Source organism: Opisthorchis viverrini, assembly GCF_000715545.1.
Source record: "Opisthorchis viverrini unplaced genomic scaffold opera_v5_72, whole genome shotgun sequence".
Taxonomy (NCBI): Eukaryota; Metazoa; Platyhelminthes; class Trematoda; order Opisthorchiida; family Opisthorchiidae; genus Opisthorchis; species Opisthorchis viverrini.
Window position 1 is genome coordinate 182,770 of NW_008751728.1, and position 23,877 is coordinate 206,646.

The 23,877-nt window shown below is 41.9% G+C and overlaps 1 protein-coding gene across 1 annotated transcript in view; it reads right to left on the reverse strand.

The window, feature by feature from the left end:
- T265_13503 (hypothetical protein) overlaps window positions 1-23,877 on the reverse strand; it is a gene marked incomplete at both ends in the record, with an annotated part of 55,992 nt that overhangs the window by 21,396 nt on the left and 10,719 nt on the right. The window contains 9 exons of the mRNA XM_009169150.1: window positions 36-258; window positions 4,141-4,340; window positions 4,815-5,265; window positions 5,736-6,050; window positions 7,254-7,380; window positions 9,182-9,245; window positions 13,622-13,880; window positions 17,806-18,009; window positions 22,226-22,480. Coding sequence (XP_009167414.1) covers window positions 36-258; window positions 4,141-4,340; window positions 4,815-5,265; window positions 5,736-6,050; window positions 7,254-7,380; window positions 9,182-9,245; window positions 13,622-13,880; window positions 17,806-18,009; window positions 22,226-22,480 — 2,098 coding nt within the window. The remainder of the gene's footprint in view (window positions 1-35; window positions 259-4,140; window positions 4,341-4,814; window positions 5,266-5,735; window positions 6,051-7,253; window positions 7,381-9,181; window positions 9,246-13,621; window positions 13,881-17,805; window positions 18,010-22,225; window positions 22,481-23,877) is intronic.

The following is a 23,877-nucleotide window of genomic DNA, read 5'->3' on the forward strand; positions in this document are numbered from 1 at the left end:
AAACTGATGAAGAGCGTAAAAGGAGAATTTCATACTTTGTGCGATGCCGATGGCACCATAGACGCCCAAATAGTAATTGCGTTCCCAAACTTTGTCCTCTGATTCTGAATCACTTTTCGATCCGGACTGGGACCAATAGCTCAGCCATACGTTGCTTCCGATTACAGATACGATGAATAGAATATAGGAAACCACAGTAAGAAGGGTGGGGAGATTGCCATAGGCTGATCGATATGCACTGAGGACAGAAAATGCAATCTACAAATGGAATAAGAGAATAGGAAAAGCGGTTTAGGGCTAAAAATAAAACTCAAGTCCAGTTCAGCTGAATCCAAGCTGTTGTGAAATCGGGAGTGGTCGTATTTTGCATCCACGTGCCTATAAAATGTCTGCTAGTGGTTTGTGGTGGTTATCTCAAACAAACCCATACTGGATTCATACAAGTTCGACAGAGAAGCAAAAATAGCAGAGTTTGTCACCATTTTCAAAATCGAAAATAAGGAAAATGGTCGGCGTAAACGCTGGAAAGTACCTAGGGGTTCCGGTTTTGTTAACTTCATGTTCAAAGCGTTGCATATACGAGCTTCTTTCAATATTAGATGGGTTTATGCTACAGGCTGATTACCTAAGATCAACTCACTGCACTGGCATGCAACGAAGTTGTAAATTTTTTCCTGGTCTTGTTTGGAGAACACAGAAGTTCTTTTGAAGGTAATTCATATACTCTGGTGCCCCCGTCCCGTCTATAAAAGGAACCTTTAACCCACGCTCAGCTGATCAGAACTCCTCACCAGTGTCTGACACTCGCAGATATGGAGATACCTCTGGATGGTCATCGATCAGAACAGCTGCCATTTTTGCTTATCTTGATAAGTTGGGCAATTGCGCTGGAATCGCGGTGATCAAATGTACTCATGACTGGATTTCGCATGCCATGTCCGACGGAGACTGACTCTTGATTTCTTATAGGTGTGGACTTCAGCCAATCCAATGTGTTTTAATAATGCAAGATGAAGTCACGGCCTCCAACCGACCTCACAGCCAATGGTTTGCTTACTGTACTGTATTTGTGTGTCAAGATAACAAATGTATGCAATAATATGTTCAGTTTTGTGTTGTTGTAACTGAGGGCTCCAAACATCTCACTGCCATTCTAAACCCATTGTTAGAGGCACGCAGGATTGATGCACAAGCTCCAGTCCAACAGGTCACACATTTCGAGTACATGGGGTCCAATTTGAAGGCTCGGTATTCTCAATTAAGCTCAAAAACACCATTTGTGCAACCACACTATGTCATCATTCTATCTGCCTTAAACCGAGCGCTATTTATTGCCGGCAGAATCCTGAGGATCACGGTGTCAGTTTCCTTCCACTGTCTTGAAATGGGGCGTGTGGTTATAGCAGAGGCCAAGATCCCGATCTATTCTTCGTCCACATAACAGTGTCAACGTCGCGAGGTCCAGTTTCATGAACATAACAGTGTCAACGTCGCGAGGTCCAGGTTTGTGGTATAGAGACTGGCCGTGGTACTAGTTTGGCTGATTTTACGGACACCACTTTGACATGAGTTTCGTATGCAAGCCTGTGGTTGAAGTGTTTGATAAACAATCAGTACGATGGCTTTAATCGGGTAAACAAGGTGCCTCCCGCTGAACTTCCATGGGTTTGTGATAAAACATGTGCAAACTAATCTTTCTTGACAAATGAATGACTGCTATCTCCATTTACGATGTCCTTCGACTCTGTATCCAACATACACGTCAGTCCGTATCACTGCGGTATCAATAGTGCACAACGTCTGTTAAACATACAGGGATTTCAAGTGGTTTCAGTGGTACAAATTATGAGCAGCCAGTAGCACGTAAGCTCTTCAATGGTCGCCGACAAATGGAATCGAGTGATACAAAAAAGTAAAAAACAAATAACACTTGTTGTAACGGTAGTTTGGCAGGACCATGTAGTTGTACCCGGATATCGCAACCTTGGGCTGTTGACCCCACCCATCTTATGATCACTACTCTAGTGAACGCGGCCTTGCCTGACTTCTTTCACGATACCGTAAAAGCGAGTTAGAGGAAAACACAAATAACAAAGCAAGGCTACACGGATCAACTACTCGATTTCTTGTTAAAAAGAGATAGGGTTTTCTTTCCTGAATAACTGTCGACCAATCATGGATTTCGAAGGATTTGCACTGTTATACATTTTTACCACATGAAACATCATGTACGTCCCATCCATTAGATAGTGGATTTTTTCAGGCGGTTAAGTTGAATTATTGACGGCGGTTGCTGTCAAAGGGAACACATTGTTCTACATTGACATCGCTACAGTAGGCTGGCTATGGAATACTTGGACAACCGCGTCTCCAATAAGTATTTATCGTTCATAACCAAAAACCTGAATGTGGTAGTTACTGATCACTTGAGGTCAGCTATATATCCGAATGAAGGACATCAAATACGTCAGCTCACATTGCTTCTGGATGTATCGCATATTTACCAGGACTGCAGTGGCTTTAACTCCAGATAAAGGAGTAACTTATTCAGAGGGCCCAAGAGTGGACCGCTGACAGTTACAGAAGCCCTGAACATAAAAGATGACCCGGTCAGCTTGCTAGTGTTTGTGCATTCAACCTATTCCCTCAGCAGTTACCGTCTGATAGCACCTCCTTCGAACATGAGATCATATAAGTTCAAATAGCCTTCCAAATTCAGCTGTTACTTGGTGAACTTGCTCAGCGGTTGATGTGGGAGTAAACAGGGATATTGTGATTGCGGGGCTTTGAGTTGGAGCACAAATATGAACAAAATGATTGAAAACTTGCGGTACTATTGAATGAGCAGATTTGGGTGAGTAACATAGGTGGCCAACAGAGTTAGTGAAAACTGATGCACGAAATAGATTGGCATATATCAGCAGAGACTGGCTTCAGTTACAGGAAGAAAACTTGACTGGAAGTTTTCAAATCTCCTCACACTACCAACAATGTAATATTAACTCAGAGGAAGGATGTCACACGATGGGTGAACCTTCCATTTGAGAAAACGTCACTGTAGGAGTCAGTCGACAATTGGTCACATGATATCGATTCTATGATTGAAGAATGAATGGCACTATATCCTGTGTACTCGCGAGTTAATCACATTCCTGACCAATCATTTGTGATCAAAAGTTTGACTGGTCAAACTATCAGTCTGAAGGTCAAAAACTTGAGATTCCCTGTTAACTGTGCACTGCATTCATAATAAGGATGAAACAGCAGTACAGTGACCATCGGCTTTCTGCTTTCAAGCATAGCTTGACTTCACTCACGAGACGATACCTAAGTTCAATATTAGACTGATTTGAATAATCTCAAGGACATTCCGTGGTCTAGTGAATAAACAATACTAAATAAATGTCGTGGGATTTCATTGATAACAGGGCAACGAGCGTGAATCAAAACGAACTCTCAAATGCATATAAGAGTCGCTTTGACCCAGGACTGGGAGTTGGTCAAATTGTCGTCCACTGGAGCGGGTTAGGTCGTGGAAGATATCATGGCTGGTATACTCTACTCAGGGCTGTGTCTCATCAAAGATAGTAGGACCCTACTCATAAGGTTGCTAAAAACTTTCAGACAGCCCACGACCGGTGTCGCCTCTCTTGAAACTCAGCAGGTACGTGCAGTTCCCGAGTTTCCGTCGACCTTATGTTCTCCTTGTACACAAATTGCACAAAATCAGCGAAATATACTCATCTAAAAACCAATTTGGTTTTGCGGAAGACTCATCGGCAACCCAGCTGAATCTCTCGTTTACGATGTTTTCAAGCACAATGCCTCCTCAAGTTTCATAAAAAACGAAAGATTCAGTTGGGTTCCAGATGAGCCTCCCGTAAAACCAAATTGGTTTGCATATGAGTGTATTTTGCTAAACTGGCAAGGCCTTAAATTTGGACAACCACAGTCGAGTCATGAAACTAGTGAGTTAAGTTTTAATCTTGCTATGACAGTATTAGGGAACTCAGAACTACATAGTGGTGCGATAGAGGTTTGACTTGGATTGTACAAAAGACTCAAAAGTAAATTTTATGCGGTCAGATGGAGGTATATGAAACAAATGTTTTGCAGCACTTCTATAGTAATCAAACACACCCTTCCGGTTTCTTCGTGTTCTTGGACAACCAGCCGACCTGACAGCAATCTGTTCAGTTCTGTATCTTGTTGGGAAGTGAATTCTGATGAGGCGGCCAAACTTTCGCAGTCGTGCAAGCTAAGTTGATCCGGCTGCACCAAGCACGTTCCAAAATCTCCATTTTCATCGGTTTCATATCGTTTCTGAGGGATTTCTTGTTCTGTAGTTTTGAAATGAAAGTAATAAAGAATGAAAGATGGTTGAGAGCCCGGTAAAAACATTTTAAAGTTCTCAGTTTGAGAACAACCGGCAAAACTGGTGAGATATTATATTATATGTGTGTGGTGTCTGATTCGTGAACCACTGTTGTCACTTACCATGGTGAATTTCGAAGGCAAATAAGAATGTTTCCGATAAAACCTCAGATACCTAGAGATATTTTGGCATCACATCCGATATTTACAGCTCAACCACAAGGCACTATGATCAAGCGGATGAAATCAATCTAGCTTTCTTCCAATAAGTCAAACTTTACTGAAATTACGGAACTCCGGTCAGGTCAATGGGCCGTCATTGAAGTCATAACGTTTTCAGTCTCGTAAAAGTTGTAACCAAATGAAAGTAATCTGCAATCAAATAATAACCTGTCGAATAAAAAACAACTCTCAATCTAACGTCCCCACCAGTGGCTCACCTTCTCCGGCGTCTTGATGCTCCGCAAGGTACTGTCGCATGTACGCAGCAAATGGTCCATTATGTCCCATCAGTTCCGCCAGAGTTCCACTTTCGCCAATATAACTCTCGGTGGCAAAACCCAAACCGGAATCGCCACTCGACTCGATTGTCTGATAGGCAGGACTGTCCTGACGAATTCCTAAGTCTCCAAACGCCACTCTGGATATACTGGATCGACAAATTGTAAAAATTTGATCAGCTTGTGCCAAGTTGATTAGTCTGTGGGTGACAAGAAGACGCGTAGTCTGGTTCAGTAAACCTTGTGGTCCAATCACCTGACTGAAAAGAGCGTTTGCCACATGTGCGTCAACAGCAGACAAAGGGTCATCAAGGAGATAGATATCGGCTTTCTGGTATACTGCTCGAGCAAGGCTTATCCGCTGTTTCTGTCCACCTGAAAGGTTTATTCCCTTTAGAAACAAAAGACAAATACGCATTCAGTACATTCTTGGAAGGCTTAATCAACAGACCACCGGTGGACTATTTAAGTAGAGTTATATGAAATGAAACAGTTTGAATGTAATTTCAGTATAGTAAGAACGAAGCATGTGAGTCTGCAACAAAGACAATTTCTTCAATCCTCTTCGACATGAACCGTGCCTATAAATTTGTAGAAAGCTCTGACTATAGTTATAACGGTTGAGATTAAGTTAGGAATCAATAACCGTCCGACAATATCCCTTGAATTCTCGACCACTTGGGTACAGAGCTAAACACCAAAACGCCAAAAACAACCTTAGTCGGGCTTCAGAGCGGTGGTTCTCTAAAGTGCCTGTATTAAAGAGTCAGTAAAGTATCAGGTCCGCCGTTGTTTTGTAGCAAACATGCGCCCAAAAGTGTGACCATTATTTGCAAACCCCAATGCACATTGTCCAGTAACGGATGGTGCCAACAAATCTATGTCCAATAAGCTTGCCACGATTCTCCATCTCTCGCTTGTATAAAACAAGTGAACATCCAGGTGGTAGTAATTATTTGGACGACATGCAAGGAAATGGCTGAAATTTCCGCCACTCACCCGTTCTCCTATCTCCGTGAGATCCCCATTCGGGAACTGCTCCAAGTCATCAGTGAGGCAACAGCATCGTAGAACTTTCTCGTAAAACGGGCGATCCATTAGTTGACCAAATAGAATGTTCTCTTGCACTGTTGTGTTCAGACACCAGGCTTGTTGAGGCACATAAGCTATTGAGCCCTACAAAGAAGGCCATATAAAAATATGATTTTAGGAACGCTCATTACTCTACATTATTACAAGTCGGAAACAGTAAGGGGTCTCATAGTAAGAAGGTGACAAAGTGAGCAAAATATGGGCTCTTCTTATTTAGTCGCTCGTAGCTGGGGAGGACTTACAGTTCTTTATACTCTCATCGGTTTGTACCCTATTTTTGCACGAATAGCTTGCACAAAGTACATTAGAGTGCCATACTCCAGACGGAGGTCACTTTTAGAATAGGTCCAGTACAATTCTTTCGTTATGAATCTACTGTGAGAAATCAGTTTATCAACGGGATACTGTTATTCCGAAATTTTTACGATTACAATTTGAATTCGAATTAATTATCATATTGGATCCAGGCTCGGGGAAATTTCCGATGTCAAATATCCCAAGAGAAGTATGCACGTATTGTGAGCTGTGCTATGAGATTATGCTTCAACAAATGATACTGCGAGCTAACCCAAGTATTCCCCTAGACATTCGAATATAGAATGAAATTCCGTTTATTCGACTGCATTCACAAATGCTGCCGGAAAAGTGATAACGGACGGGGAGACCGTGGATTTTACAGACGTATCTTGCCATTATGCAGGAACAATAGATGCTTTGGTTGTTCACTGGACATCACTTAGAAACCACGTACAATATGCCGGTCCATTGCGAAAAAAGTAAACTAGTCTATCACCCAAGAGTGCCAATCAATCTTGACTGGTTTATTGCATTAGGACACACGCAACAAATACTAGGATCGATTGTGAATAGAAACACTGTGCCAGTCATTAGTTTGTTGTGGTGTCATTATATCTAGAGGCTAGTCAGATAATAAGGTTACACTGATATCACCCACTAAGTGTTTAACCTGGTGTTTGGGGCTCTACAATGTGTAATTTAAGGCAAGCAAAAGGGCAGAGTTTTGTTGGGCCACAACTAAACTGGTCATTGGGTGTTACACCAAAACAAGTGACCAATTCAATGCACACTATAGATTTAAAGAGTGGTCATTTGGCGATTGGTGTACGTTATTTCTTGGTGTTTTGATGAGGGCTCCGTCGACCCAATCTGATACGTACAAACAATAAAGTTCCATCAAAGCGCGAAACACGTTGCAACATATTGTTAATCAAGCGGCTTCCTCACAGTAATACGACATTCATGAGGTTACAATACGACTAAACTTACATGTGTTCTGACAATCCCTCGGTAGCGATACAATTCTCCCAAGATCGCGGATATCAGCGACGATTTGCCAGCCCCGACCGCTCCAATAATAACATTGAAGCTCCCTTTCGAAAGGCTGATGTTCAAACTTGACAAAGCAGACAATACACAGTTATGTGTTAACTGTAAGGATTTGGGAACCGATTGTTGGAACACCGTTTGAACCAAGGTACTATTTAGACTTTACGGATACTGGTTTCCAGAAATCCGCCAATTTTTAGAATACTTATATCCATTAAAAATATAGAGGGTTGTATATTTTTCACCTCCATATGTACAACTGCCAATGAAAGGAAGAAGGTTTTTGCTGCGGAGTTATTTACCAGAAAATGCCAGCTGAATAGTTACAGACTATCGGACAGGGAAGTAAAAGTCTCATATGCATCTTGTTTACAAAAACTGAATATCCATCTTCTCTTTGAACGCGTCTTCCTGAACTTTCCCGGATATTTATTGACTGTTGCTCAAATCCAAGCGAATGCTACAAAGAGCCTCCACAAAGTCCGTAATAGATCTCACTTTTCAAGAGGCGCAAAGCGGGTTTATGAGAAAACATACTACTCGCATGCCCCCATAAGTAGTATCACCGTTGCACCAGTACCCTTATTTCCAACGTCATTTTCTGTCTCATTAAACATCGCACGCATTGTGCTGTAATTACTGGTGATGAATTAGAAATTTTTGTCCCGTTACCAGATCTTTCTCAAAGGCTGATTTTCAATCAGACACATCTTCCTGACCATTATTCAGTAGTGAGATAATTGTCCAGATGAATTAGAAATTTTTGTCCCGTTACCATATCTTCCTCAAAGGCTGATGTTTAATCAGACACATCTTCCTGACTATTATTCATTAGTGAGATAATTGTCCAACATGTAGTTCAACAAAGAACCACATCTACGATACGTACTGTTATCCCGTAAAGGACTATCCGAGATGAGACGTAGAAACACGAAGCTGATGAATAAGCAACGGAAAGCATCTAATTTGGCAAGTGTGCTGCTAACAATCTGGCATACTATATGGGAGGTATTCACTGAGATCCGTGGTGCATACCACATAATAGCAAAGAGCCTAATCCTATATGACGGTTTGGTGTTCACTGTGAAGCCAGAAACGGCGCTCAGTAAGGCCACTTTAGGATGCAGTTAGCGCAAGCTGCACCGTACTTAGCGTAATACGCGCGCACGCCACAACCGATTTTGGGTAAATGTGATCTTACGACTCACAACTATGGACGTTCTTAGTGAAGCAGTTGAAGCAATCCAACTACGTACTGGGTGAAAATATTGGACATCGATTTTGGATGAGTGAGAAAAATATACTGCGAGTAGCTAGCGGTGATATTGTGGTCGACGAGTTTCGTAATCACAGGGTTAAGAAAAAGTGCCGGATTTGGTACACTTTGTAAATAACAATCCGTAAGTTGATTTTTGTCATGAGTTCTGCAGTTTTGCTTCAAAATGGGTAAACAAGCTAATCCGCGCATTAGTTTTTAATTTTATCAACTCGATCAGAAACGCCAAGAGCTGTCTTCTACAAGGGTTGGTTTAATTTCTCCCTAAAAAACGGTTAGCATTAGGCCAAAGATAAGTTCGTGGAGCTGCACAGCGACGCTGAAGCCGGATGGTTTTTCCAATGTGACGAAGCAAGTGATTGGGAGCCGCTCATTAATCCAGCAATTTGGTAAATGCCAAGAATTCACCTGGCCTCAAGCGGTGTAATATGTGGTGCAATGCGTGAAAAGGTGTGCTCCTACCTAAAATTTCGAGTAATGCTGGAGAGGGTTTAGCAAGGGACACTATTTGAGATAAAGTTGATAACTATTATGTTTGGCGAGCGTAATGATAACTGATCGCAGAGCCAAAAATCCAAAGATGACTGCTTACTTGTTGAAAATTACGGTTTCGCTGTCCCAACCGAATGTCGCTTCGGAGACAAAAATTGCCGGTTCTGGAAAACAAGATTACTTGGACGGATGAAGCAAGATCCTAAAGGCGTGGAATGAATATAGACTTGTCTTCGGAAGTGTTCTGAGTAATTTACTTCAAAAATGCTCAGGGAGAGAAAACTACATGGTAGCTCAATCTACAACCCAAATTGCGTAGGCAGAATGAGAAGGCACAAAACAGAACCACCAAATCTGTGTTCGATGTCGTAGTTGTCAGTTCATTCTATCGTGGAAGATCGCTTCAGTTTAGACATAAAATAAACACTGATAGCATTTTCTCGTCTCGAGAGGAACAGAAGAAAACTGAAGACAATAAATGGAAATAAACAACCATGAAATGTTATTCATACATGCTTTCAATGTTTGGGAAATGTTGTGTCGTCCGGAGGTAACCCGTCAACTTGCGTAAGGAAGAAGCCAAAGTCGAGCACAGGAACAGGTCTTTTTTGTCGCTAAATAATGCGGTTATATACATCGGAAAATGGCAGGAATTGGCTGGGACTTGCTCTTCACCGAATAACCAATAGGAAACAACAGTTATGCATGATCGGGTAGACAACTAACGAAATGCAACGACCAATGGAGTCACATGTGAGAGTGGAACGATGATAAATCAATAGGGGCTCAGCACGATGCAATCTGGTGGCTGAACATGTGATGACGACAAATATAAGCAAAATGTGAGAATTGATCAAAATCGATCAGTCCGTAGTTAAGACGAAATTTTTGGCAATTAACAGTTCGTTCTGGTAACAGGAAATTGTACTTTTCTAGATTATGTCATCAAACATCAAGTTTCAAACTCCATGGAGGCTTTACAATGGTGCATATTCTCACCTTACTAGGTTTATGCAGTTAAAATGCATGACCCAATTGTTCTTCCCCACGCCTTCCAGTTATACGAGGCGCTAATTTATTACTACGCTAACTGACCACCTCCTAGGGAAACATTTAGTTTCATGAAAATACCAGGAACTAACATGTATCGCTGTGTCTTTTTTCCCGTTAAGGGCATTGGGAGATGCAGCTAAAACAATGTATTAGTACCCTCAATTCCCTAAAAAAGATAATCATACAGTTCGTGAACGAAGGAACTTATCATTACACAAAGGGATCTGCTAGTTGCATGAGGAACCCCGAGGAAGAACCTTCTTCTTGCACTAAAAACATCCGCAGCACCTCACGAAACGTAATACGAAATAATGTAAACTACGTAAAGCTGCACTTAACGAAACACTTCAATACTCCTGCCCTAGGCTAGCAAAACCCATAAGAAAAACAGTTTCATCATTTCGCATTTTTATACAGTGAGAATCCTCCTTACAGTTAAAAAGACTCTCCGATCCTTTTAAATTTGTAGGAGAAATTTTTAAAGGTGTTGCAATACTGCTACTGTGCAATACTTTCTATTCCTCAAGCAGGTGGCACCAGCCGACGGTGGAATTCATGTCGTCGCACTCCACGGAACTCATATCATTCTCATATTGTTACTCTAAACGTGGTGTGATTAGATAAGCCGGAATATCGGGCCACCTATCTCACAGTGGTCGCTCAAGAGTACACAACAAATTATATTACAAGTAGTGTGACCACTGTTAACCTCAATATTACAATGAAATTCAAATTTCAAGTGATGGAGATGCTTGGTAGCATGACTGGTTGAATTGGACCATGCAGACAACGATGTTTGATTGATTGACACTCATCGTTCTAAATAGTAGCTCCAGCTTCGCTGTGAGTCTTCTACTTGTCGCCTCGGGATTTTTGAGTCTTCATTCGCTTCTGTGAAAAGTCAGGCAGAGAACCTCGAGTTTGCCAATCGATTCACTTATCTGAAGCGCCTCATAATCTGTAACTGTATCGTGATAGAAGTCACATAATCGCGCATTATCAAGGTACAAGCAACATTCACAAACGCATTATTTATGGCACCAGAAACAAATCTCATGGAGGCTGGAGACCCGCGTATACGTAAGCGTAAGAGATGTCCAGATATATGGCTGTGGAATCTGGCCCGTCCCAGCTGGAGACATCGAACCGATACAAACGTTTGATCATCAGTGCTTTTGCGGTGTAACAGAGCTTATTTGACCATGCTTGATATAAAGTGGGTACTTTATGAGGAGTCACAATCGCCGAGGCAGCAAGTAAAGTATCGGGTCTAGATCGCTGGCGTGTTTTTCGTGGATACCTAAGTCTACTCAATAAGCCGCACTTGTCCACTATTGACTCTTTTTTGGCGAAAAGTTTATGAGGGAGCAGGTCGTAGCATGATAACGCGAGATGAAGGCGGCTACTATCAGTATATGATGTCAAGTTTCGGGATTCCCGTACCTTTCTGGTTGGGGTCCACATTGGGTCGATCTCACGAATATTGTCCCACTATGAGGTAATGATTGGAGGCGTTTATCTTACAACCGTTTTGAGGTGTAGGGACCTCGCTGATGACCACTTTCTATAGGTTAATATAACTGTTTGCACTACGTCTCCACATTTTTCCATTCGATGCTTCACTGAGCATTCTTGCTTACTGAGGTACGGTGGTTAAGCGGTGTCTAATACTGGTGAATACTGGTCAGTGGTAATAATTTTAACGAGAGATATCACCGCATTGAGCTTAAAAAGGCACTGTCAAGCTACTTGGCGTTGATGGTAGCCTCAAGCAGTCCAACAAACTCCTTGGCGGTCGCTCGAATTTAAGAAAAGGGACCTCGCTGATGACCACTTTCTATAGGTTAATATAACTGTTTGCACTACGTCTCCACATTTTTCCATTCGATGCTTCACTGAGCATTCTTGCTTACTGAGGTGCGGTGGTTAAGCGGTGTCTAATACTGGTGAATACTGGTCAGTGGTAATAATTTTAACGAAAGATATCACCGCATTGAGCTTAAAAAGGCACTGTCAAGCTACTTGGCGTTGATGGTAGCCTCAAGCAGTCCAACAAACTCCTTGGCGGTCGCTCGAATTTTAAGAAAATTCTAAATATGGTGTCATGAAGACCGATATCAGAAGAATATTTCCTATTGATATTCTCTGTTCTTCCTTCATTCTAACTTGACAACGCGAGAGACGATATGCGGTCATCTCAATTAGTTTGCTACTTAACGACAATGACGACATCGCAATACAGCAAGGAGTTTCGGATCCAGTATGGTCAGGCCACAGGCTGGACTACATAATGTGTTGAGTTCCTACGGAGGACGAAACATGCATGGAGTTACATAATATCCTCATTGTCATCATAGTGTGAGTAGTCTGCTCGTGTATGAAAAAGATTCCAAATAGCATGGGTACACTCTTAACAAGGTATTGTGACTTGTGTGACCGAAGGATGGGTGGTACAAATCCCGTTCACGTTCGAGCTGACCGTCCTGTTATTAGCCGAAGAACTACGGGTCCGAATCTTTCTATAGTTCACCGAAGCGCACTGCTGATAACCTCCGCCAAGAAAAAGCAGCTGCGCAGTGCCTTTTGATACTTAGATGTACGGTGGCTTGGCTGGTAGGATATTATCCCCTTTAAAATTTAAAAACTATCTCAGTACCAAGAAACGAAGTTGAGTTTCTTGAACAATGAGTTCATGCTAAAATGATTGCCCGGAAGATATAATCAATCAAAAATAAAGGATTCTCGTTTTACAGACAGAAATTTGACAAATAAATTATTCTGTGGCATGGTCTTGCATACATATGAAAAAAAGCACGCCCAAATTTGGCGAAAGGAGAAATTACACTGAAAGCAGGACAATCTACCGTTTCTTATACAAACGGGAGACTAAAATATATATTTATTTCGCTTTTAGACAGCAATGTCAAATATTCTATCCTGTCTTGATTTTGTATACGCTCATCACTTTCTAACGCCTTACATCAGTCCTTGACTGCAGCCACCACTGCGATATCATCCCAATAAACTAAGGCATCTTATGCGATAGCTGCAATAATAATAATAATAATAATAATAATAAAGAACGGCTTTTCATCCCAGTAGGTTTGATTGCTTGCGGCAGTAAAGTTTCTCCTGGTGGACTTCAGGATATCCAATATTCTTTTTAACAGCATGCTCTTGGAAGAATATAAGGGACTAGGATTTCCTGTAATATATGTACCCTGTACAATATCATTACGCAAAAGTAATCTGCGCTCTTACAACAGTACGCAGTATTGTTTGTTTCTAACACTGTTCTTAGTAAGAATGAATGCGGGACATCCAAAAAGATAGCCAAATACATCTCGTCTACTGATTCTCATGTTCGTCCTTAGCAAATTATTCGTTATACAGTCAACAACGCATACGGTTAAACAACCAGAAGAGACCAGAACAGTTGTCAGTAATACTGACGTAAACAGAAACGTTGATTTATACGGTTGCCCACCTTCAATATCGCGTTGATTTTCGACTGCAGCGGTGTACTCGAGTGCACGTTGTTGAAACTGGAGTTCCGGCATCAGCAAAAACTTTTGAATGCGCCTAAAAGCTATTACGGCTTGAACCACTACGGCTACCAGATTGGGCAACATGGCCAGCGGGAAGGCCATGATGTTGAACAACGAGAGAGAAACAAACACCTGTCTGGCGTCTAGTACATGGTCCGCTGACGAAAGAACGTATGCTCCAAAGGTAGCCAACGATATCTGGAACAAAGGGTAGAGCCACGTGTCACTACAGAAAGGAGAAATTGTGTGCAAGCAAATTAAGTTTACCTTGGGTTTTCGAAGGGAGCTAATATTTCCACGAAGATTTCTAAACATTCATATTTGTGTAAGGAGCTCCTCGGCATTCATAAAGAGCAAAGGTCAAATGACACATTGTACTCAAAATGATTTTGAGGACACTGGACCACATGCAATACTCATTTGAAGTGCAAATATGCACCAGTTATGTAAAGCTAGTATAAATATCAATACTCTAAAGTTTCAGATGTAGTATGTGGTGAATGTATCAGTTAACACTTAAAGTGGCGGGAATATGCCCATCGCACTACTTGTTTGTGAGAGCGGTGTTGATATATACCAAAGAAGGAGCATACGTGAAATTATTCACAGGGTATTTTAAAGGCTCAGAATATGTTTTTTTTTACTTATCTCATACATTGCCTTTAACTTCGCTTTAATTTTTACAGCGGTTTCCATTGTAAAATGGATCTAATCTGGGTATTCACTTAAGGCTATCACTTCCAAAGGCCTGTTGGAAAAGTCTGGTATATCAGAGTAGAGGTTACCGTTTGAAAGTATGGATATGGGAATCTGTCAGAATATAAACTAAGGGAGGTAAAAATATGATTGGTTCTTGTGAATATTCATATGGCGGTCCTGCTCGTGGCCAACTTATGACAAGCATGGTATGGATACTCTCGGATGCTTTATTGCACGTTTTCATTGAACTCGTTTCAACCGCAGAGAACCAGGAGTCAGTAAGGAACTAATCGCAATTATTTTCATGCATTGTTCCTCTCTTCTGTACATTTTGTGGCAATAACACCCAAGGAATTCTTCCGTACCATCTGATAAGAGTTTTGGCTACATGGACAAAAGTCCCATAATTTTATTCTGATTCTATGAAACGCCTTTCCTCATTCCTTGCCTCAAGAACAAATTCTTACGTAGGAAGCCACAACGCTTTCACCAAACCTGCCGTGTCAGTTAGCTTAAAGTGATCAACGACATGTCTGAAGATCTTCCAAATGTAGGATCTTCAGAAACAAATGTGACTATGAATGACAGCGCCCACGAAATTTGCTGGACCACTATTCCCACACAGTCATTTACCGTCTTTGACCGAAAGTGAGCTGAAAATTTGAGTAATCAGTTTCACTCTTCAAGATCACGTGCATGCCTACAAACAGACTAATTATTGCTAAAAGGCAAAATTTTAGCAAAAATTCGGATGAACTATGTGAGCAGCTCGCGGGTGTTGTCCGACTTTTACAGGTACCAAGTAAGCAAACGAAACGTCAACTCAATTCAGAGTGAGTTTCACAACAAGCATTTGCTCTTAGTTGGCTATTTAGTGGCACAGGTGATCAATGAAACCCACACTTTCCGACTGAAAATAGTTTATTTTGTTGAATTAATTATAAACTGGTATTCTTATAATTTACTACTCTTCCGAAAAGAATTCACTAGAGGTAACTTGGTGGCCGATTCTTAAAAACGTTTCGAAGGATTGTTGCAGCCTTCACTTTAGATTTTTACTTAAAGAGGCATCAGTTATTACCTCTATTTCCACAAATCAAATATTGCTTTCAAGTAGGCAAAACAAAACAAAACATCAAATCGACCGTTTACGCAATTGTTCCAATACAAAGATGATGATTAACCTGAGGGGACTTCTGTGTCTTTCCTATAGAGGAAAATGTTGGTGGTTCAGTTAGTGTAGATGGTCGTTGGCTGGGCAATTTGATTGCAAATGTTTCATCATCAATTGAGGTGACATCATAGGTGGTTACTGGGGAGCGTAGTGGTGCGTAGCGGTAGGTTAGTGGTTGTGCTAACCACCACGCTCCCAATAACGCACTGATGATTTCACCTCGATTGGAGATGAAACGTTTGCAATCAAATTGCTCAGCTCGGCGAACAAGCCAACGACCATTACCGTCTTCTGTGCAGCTTGTTTAACCTGTTAGCAGCGAATCCAAGACATGAATGATAACCTTTTTCGAAAACGTTTGGTGACAGTCGGTAGATTTATTGCTGGGCAACGTTTCGCTTTTGACAGAAAAGCTTCGTCAGGCCAAGTGACTAGGTTCCGAGTTTGGTCGAGATTGTAGGTCACACACAACTATCTAGCACTAGCTCATCCACACAGACGGACAGAACGTTCAAACGACGTTCAAGAGGGACCATCAAATGAACCGAACCAGAAGAATTAGAGCCTAGGCTGGACCCAAGCAAATGTAGTTTCTCCCACAGACCCAACACTTGTTCAACCACTCTAACACACTAAAATCTCTCGGCCGGCACCCAACAGAGATTTAGCTCGACTCAGCTGATCGGTTCTCCTTCCGCCTTAGATCTCGACCAACCTCGGAACCTAGTCACTTGGCCTGACGAAGCTTTTCTGTCAAAAGCGAAACGTTGCCCAGCAATAAATCTACCGATTGTCACCAAACTTTTTCGAAAACGATGACTACTCAATCGGTTCCAAGGGTTTTTCACGTGCATGAATTATCACCGTTCGGGAGCCCAAACGTCTCTTTGTGAGCCAACCATAGCCCGTAGGTTACGTCCAAAGAAGTTTACATCCAGTGGAAAATCCAAAGCCACTTTCTTTACTTCATTGCTCATGTTGTTAGTAAACGGTCAAACAAATTTGTCAGGTTGAGGCCTTATATTTATTCAGAGTGATCATTTGACTGTTCAGGGAGACTGTCAATGCTAGCGGGATAGTTTATGTACCTTACATTTTGCCAAAGGTCATACATTGTTCCATTGTTTCTATTAGCTGGGCGTACTGGCATAATGCTTCTCAATGTGCGATTCGTTCAATGGGTCCGAATATTGTTTCAAGCGCTATTTCTAGCGTCAAACATACTAATCAGAAATGGATGGGCCTACAGACTTGCACAGTAACTAACTGGTGTTGATCATAGGATATTAAATCGTCTGTTAGTTCCTCGGTCATTTGACCTATGTGTAAGTGACAGAACTCAGCAAAGATACTTAGAAACTGATTTTCAAGCTGGTCTCAGATGAGAAGTTTCCAAAAGAGAATTGGGCAGTTGGCTCGTTCAAGACAAGTGTTCTCTTTGATGTGTACCCACACATGAATTTAAACACAAAAACTGATAAGCCGTTGGAGAGTATAGACGTAAAGCTTGAAGGGAGACTTTCTTCTTGAAAAATATTTCTCCGAATATTATTGGCACAAGAGAATATTGCTTCGGTAAAGAATTATTATGTCAGCTTTTGTAGACGGAAGCATGCAGTTGGAAGAAAGATAAGTCTGAGATAAGGAGAGGAGCCCAGGATTAAACTATTAAAAAATCGAAGGTACTTGAAAGTTTTAGCGGACATCTGGATAGTTTGAATAAAAAACCAGCAAAATCAACATAATTGGGGGCAGTCAGCAGTTCTATCTCAGAAAGCCGCAACCAAAGCAAGATGAAGATCACGTGAAGCTTTGAAGAATCTTTTTTACGATTCTTTTAGATAGATATTTTCTATATGAATCACACTTGATGTGTTCTAAATTCTTATCCGTTTGGAGGTGTCAAATTGCGGACAATTCATCTCACAGAGGCGGCATATGGAATCCACCAATTTTTTACTCCAAAATGTTGAGAAAGCGCAGTTCAGTACGAAAATTTTGGAATGAAGTCAAAGCTGATGCCATGTCGAGTAACCTAGAACATGTATCTTGACTCCACTGACACTTCACCGTTTACTGCCGATGCGCAGTTGAAGAACTGCTTAAATAGTTAACTGGACTGCGTTCACATCAACGTTTTCATTTTGAAGGTGAGAAGCTTATTAAATACGTTAAATTTTAAAGGCGAACGGAACCAAAACTCTCGATATAATGGGTAAACCACACTAGTGGCAAAAGCTTCGAACTTACGAGAATTGGTGCACAAAATGCAGTGACCGAATTCACTGAGCGCAGATAAGCCATTTTTCGAATTAAGTTGACCTCTTTGTCTCGCAGCTTTGTTATTCGATCTTGAAACGCCAGTTCCCAGGCGTACATCTTGAGAACTTTGATTCCAACAAAAGTCTGATTCAGTAATTTGATGCGATCATCTTTGACCATCATTAACTGTATCTGAATAGTTCAAACCAAATAAATCAGTGGACAGGCATTAAAATCACGGACCATGGCATTCATTGAATTTGAAGCAAAATATCAAAACTGGCTGACTGTGGTTCCCTGAATTCATATATAAATGTCATCCAGGGTACCAAGTGGTCATTGCTGGAGGAAGAGAACTAATTCTCAGATCTCTATAAAAGCAAAACCATGGCTTCGTAAAACTGTCTAGTCTGACTTTTAGTGAAAACAGTATTACCCCTAAAGCTCATCTTCGGTTGATGGAACCCTTTCTGGTCATTATTTTAAAAACTACTCTTCCTCTATACTAAGCTCACAATCCCAAACACGTTTTGACAATCAAACTGGAGAATATGCCTGGTTTTCTGTGCTAGTAAAGGAAGTTATTGTTGCACAATAGTTTACATTCTTATTTCTAAGAAAATCAGCTGGCTGTATTTTTCGATTTTTAGATCACGCTGCGCTTCTAAAAGAGAAGTATTTACAGGTCAAGGGGATCAGTTGCATACAAAGACCAGAACAGATGTTTCAGCCAATCTGGTGAGGTTAGGAACGGCAAGCAGACCATCCAAAGAGGGTTGAAGGAAACTTCTTCACTGGAAGTACAAATTAGTGCTTTATGCTCACTTTACCAGTTAAAAGGTGTTCTTTAGAACCCAAATATGTGCCGCTGTGTGTGTTACGTCATGGGATGGACATACCATGTTAGTTTCTGTACGACCTTTTTAACAACGTTTATATCTGTAACCTTGACCTATAAACGCTTTGATGCTGGCCTTTCTGTCCTAATATGTGTTAACAAACGTGAGGGGATCTAGATGTCAAGAGATTTAAGTGTTTTTTGCTTCACACGAGGAACCATCGGAATGCATTGAACCAAGCGAACACATGTCTAAGAACTCGCGTTCCCACTGCACCGCCATTTGACATGGATGGAAACCAAAGCATGAACCTGCTGTGTCCGTCAGGAAAAGACTGGAACTTATAGTGGTATGACGGTGTCCTCCTGTCGAGGTGTGGGCGCTCTGACAGTATTCCAGACCAAGTACAACCATGACACAATTAACAGCACTCTATTGCCATATCGGCCGTCGCGTAGTGCCTTCAGCCGGTTCGCCTTACACGCTGCAAAAAGCAGGGCTGGTAAGCGAAAACGGGTTATTACTGACGCCCACCTTCTTCCACTTTCACATGCTTCTTCAACCCCCTTTCCCCGCCTAATTAATAACTCTCTCCTTGTAGGTCCAGAACTTAAAATTGATGACTCCGTTCGTCTCGCATCGGTTTTGCATGCAACATCTGCTCCCCACATGGCGCCGAAATCCTCCAGTATTTCAAAATCAATCTTCAGGCCTCGACACCCAGTGTATCTGACCATCTTCAGTGTCCGCACTTGGAAGCAAGCAGGGCAACAAGCTGGTGTTGCTCTCACACTGGACTCGCTTGTCACTGATTTGTGCTGTTTAAGAAACAAGAGTTCAAGATGCAAGCAAAATGAGTGGGTTAACCGCCTCATCAGTCTCCACTCTCTTCCGGCTGCGCACTTCTGGAGATCCAGAGTCTGCAGCGATGGGATGTGCATGGATTGGTATCGTCCTGAATCACCTCGCAGTAGCATCCTTGCTTGACTAGATACCTGTTGATGGTCGTCTCTGTGCGGTTCATCTTGCAACGTCTGTGAAAAAGTCTCAAATGAAGAAATTGATCGCTGTCTGTTTATCGTGTCCGTTTACATCCCAACTGAAAGCGGCCCTGACGCCCTGAATGCCACGTTGCAGCGAGCCGAAAGCTCAGAAGTTGTGGTGGTTTTCGAAGATATGAAGGCGAAATTGGCAAGCTTGACGTATCTGAAACTCCATTAGAAGGTTAATATGGATTGGAATAGGTACGTACGGACAATGGTGAACTACTGCTTCTGCTGTGCACTGATCGTGGGCTGTTTTATGCAGTACTAACTCCCGAAATAGCCGAATTCGTCTGGCCACATGGGGTCCCCCAACGGCGTACCGGTCGCAAAACTCAAATCGATCACATCGCCACCAGTTACCGATAGTGCGGATCAGTAACTGACTACCGGTCGTCTTGAAACAAATTTGTGGATTTCGACCACGCGCTAGTCCGGGATGGCTTCTCCCTACGTTTTCCTAGGTGCGAAAAAATCATTGGCAACTGAGATCCGGATGTTGGCGAACTTACTAGAGTCTCTTCCAAATGCTCCCCTCAATCATAATGGGACGAGATCGCCACCTCTTTGCATAGTACTGAGAATCTTGGCTGTGCCATAGCACCACCAGGATCACCCAAGCACTGGATACCAGACTGAACGATGGCACTAATTAAATCTCCGAGAACTATCCCAGGCAGCTCAGAACACAACTTGATCTGATAAATCATCAGAAGTCAAGTGAAAGTGAGCGTGCGAGCCGACCGTGAAGTGTGGTGGACACAGAAAGTCAGTAATGCCCGATGATTATGATCATCGATGATGACGATGATGATAATGATGATGATAATGATGATGATGATGAGGAGGAGGAGGATGATCAACCTGCTGTATCGCGTAAAACAGAACACCGCTCAGCAATGTTGTTTTGTTTGGTTATTAAACTCTAGCTAACGACTAAGACTAACGAAATCGACTCCATGTTCAAATACTTCAACACCAGCCACGCGGCCAACTTCATCTATCTGACAAAGTAATTGGGATGTAACAGAGAAGTTCTATCTACAGTATGTCAGGGGGCATAATTCGCGAAACAGCGGGGAAATATGCTAACACGTTCTAGGTGAAATTGAAGATTTTGTTGGTCACGAGTAAAGTATTCACGTTGGACTGCATTGTACAAGCAGTCGTTTATGTAAATGAATTTAATTATTACTGAGTAGGAAGCTAGGTGTAAAACCTCCAAGTACGTCTACAGACTAAGTTCACGTGATAAACGTCATTCCACGTGACCAAATTGTGTCATGTTCGCTTTAACGCAATGGAGGTAACATGAGGGGCATTGGTTATACTTCCGGTTGAAATAAAACAAACATACGACGTCACCGAGTTCGGATTCCGAAAAAACCGAATTAGGTTAATTTTTCAGAAGATACCACGAACCACGCGGGTGGCATCGCGCTATTCAAAACAAACCATGTCAGCTTAAATTGACTTCCATGAACTGACCGTATGTTTGTAATGTACTACTCATAAGGTTGCTGAAAATACATCGACAGTCCACGACCGGTTTCGCCCTCCTTGGGGCTCATCAGGTAGGCGCAGTCCCCCGGGTTTCCGTCAACCTTATGTTCTACTTGAAACCAAATTGCACGAAATTAGCGAATATACACTCATCTGCAAACTAATTCGGTTCTTTCGAGAGACTCACCTGGAACCCAGCTGAATCTCTCGTTTATGATGTTCTTAGGCAACTGAATGTGCTGCACCAGGCCGCCTCATGTTTCAGTGTAGTTTAATTAAAATAGGCAAAATTTAGGCCGCTTATAGTTTCACGTAAAAGTGTATGATTTTCAATACGGAAAGAGAACCATTTGTCCATTGAAGTTGAATGACGGTCGCAGGATGGAGGAATCCGATGATTGTGTCTGACATACTTGTCAGATTTCGCACTGGTTCGTGCAGTAAAACGATCATTTGCGTCATGTTTTATGTTAACGTTGTTGTGAACAGTTGTTATGAACGGTATCAGCAGCAGTGAATTCGACGTGGTCCATTCTAAACGAGCGCAGGTTGGTTAAGCAACACGTCAGGCGATAACAATCTACGATTTCTAACTTTACGTCTTCGCTGAACAGTATACCAAACGCTAGTTGTGGTTTGGGAAACCAAATGGTCATGAAATTTAGTTGCAGTCACATTCGATTTTGTCTATTTATAGCAAAGGAATACGGTCCATCCAACTTCGACACGGATTACTAAATTTCGTTGGTGATTCTAACACGCGCATAAGAAACATTTCAGGGTGCAGCGTGGTTATGACTATTTCAGCACCGAAACAGGAAGTGGTTTCGCTCAGGTGAAGGTTACTGAGGTTTACAGCACTGCTGGTAGATGGTCTTAGCCACACCAACGTTCATCATTTCATGATTCGTTTGTTACTGTTAAAGAGCATACTATTCACTAGGTTCCGTGGCGGTTCAACAGAGGGGTACTAAACACGAGTGGTTTTTCTGATAAGATTACTTTAAAATACTTAAAGCTTACTTGGTACATTTTCGCCTTGCTGGCCACCGCGACATTAATGGGAATCAGAAGTACAGCTAGACCGAAGCCAGCCAGTGCGGACCATCCCATTTGCAAGTAAACCATGATCAAAGAAACCATAATTATGGGTGGCGCTGACCAAGCCATGTGGATCATGACACCCGCCTCCTCCAATCGTTGTGAGTCGATTGCCATAAGATTGACAATTTCGCCAACCGTGGCCGTTTGTCTTGAACTTTGGGACAAACGAAGTGCCTGAGATGGAAGCGAAAAAGACTATTGGTTACATTGTACGTACGTTTTAACCTATAAATTCTTATTAGTCCGCTTATAACTGCTATATTCCACCACGTGCTTTGCCTTGAACAAATATCAGGTCAATTTGCAGTGGTATTCATCCGGTGTATTGGGCCCAAAAAAGGGTGAAACTTATAATAGGCTGTCCAGGAATTTTCGTCAACTGCAAAATAGTGTCATATCAAAATTTCTTTTTGATATTACATCTTCAAGTTCCATGAAGAGTAATTTTTCGAGCGTCCAAATTCTTGTAGTGAAATAAAACAGGGACCTAATAAACACAAACAAAAGCTAACTGCTACCAACCTAAACCGTCTAGGAAAAACCCACTAGCCAGGTAAATTCGGAGTGCAGAAGTTTTGAAGCTCGTGTGGGTAAAAGTGTGGCTTTGTGCACGGGGTTACGGAAGGCTCTAACAATAGAGTTATTAGGCATGCTCAAATGTACGGTCATATAGAGGGATTTTTCGGGAAAATAACACGGAATGCTTCCTTTGGGGCTAAGCCTGTGGAATCGTTTCCAAGCAATGTCTATCCACTTCAGGTCACTTCTATGGAAGGCGTAGATTCTTTGGCCATACAACCTAGTTTCATTGTCGTGCATCAAACAGATGCTGTAGCACAACCACAGGTAAATGACAAGTTTAAGGCTTGAACAGGCAACCAATATTTCACACTGAAAGATAAAAACCACTGATCCTCAAATCGAGGGCTTTGGATAGTGGCTTACTAGTAGTCTATAAACACGACCTTCCTGTGAGACCGCTACTAGATAGACACACCCGTCCGCACAACCACACATCAAAATTGCTTGCTTGTATTGCTGTTTCAGTTCTACATCCCTTATGTTTGTGACATCTCCGACCTCGTTACACCTGCAGCAATTCCAGTGATAAATCCGTGCGTTTTCCCAAGATAAATACCGACTCCCCAACGAGCACCGTGTAGTAGAAACCGTAAATGCCTTATGCAATTTCAATGAGACTTTTGGTATCAGTTTTGCAATTTGGAACAGATTGGTACAAAAACTTTGTCTTTCTGTGTTCTCAGCGTAAATATTACTGTTGATCATTTGCTTTGTGGACAGTTCGATGGCGTATAGTGGTCTCGCCTCCAAGGGTGCTTCTCCTGAATGTATCGTAGACTAGAAAGTGGTCCACTAAAACATGAAAAGACCCAAAATTATTACCATCGATAAGTTATTGTTGCAGTTGATATTTAGTCGTCAATAGTGGTTGGACCGTCATTGGTTCGTCATTGGTTGAGCTGCAGTATCGACCCCCATATTTCGGCCTTAGTGGACAAAACGAAAGGTTGTTGAACTTCTATGTATAAAAAATTAAACTTGCTGGAAAA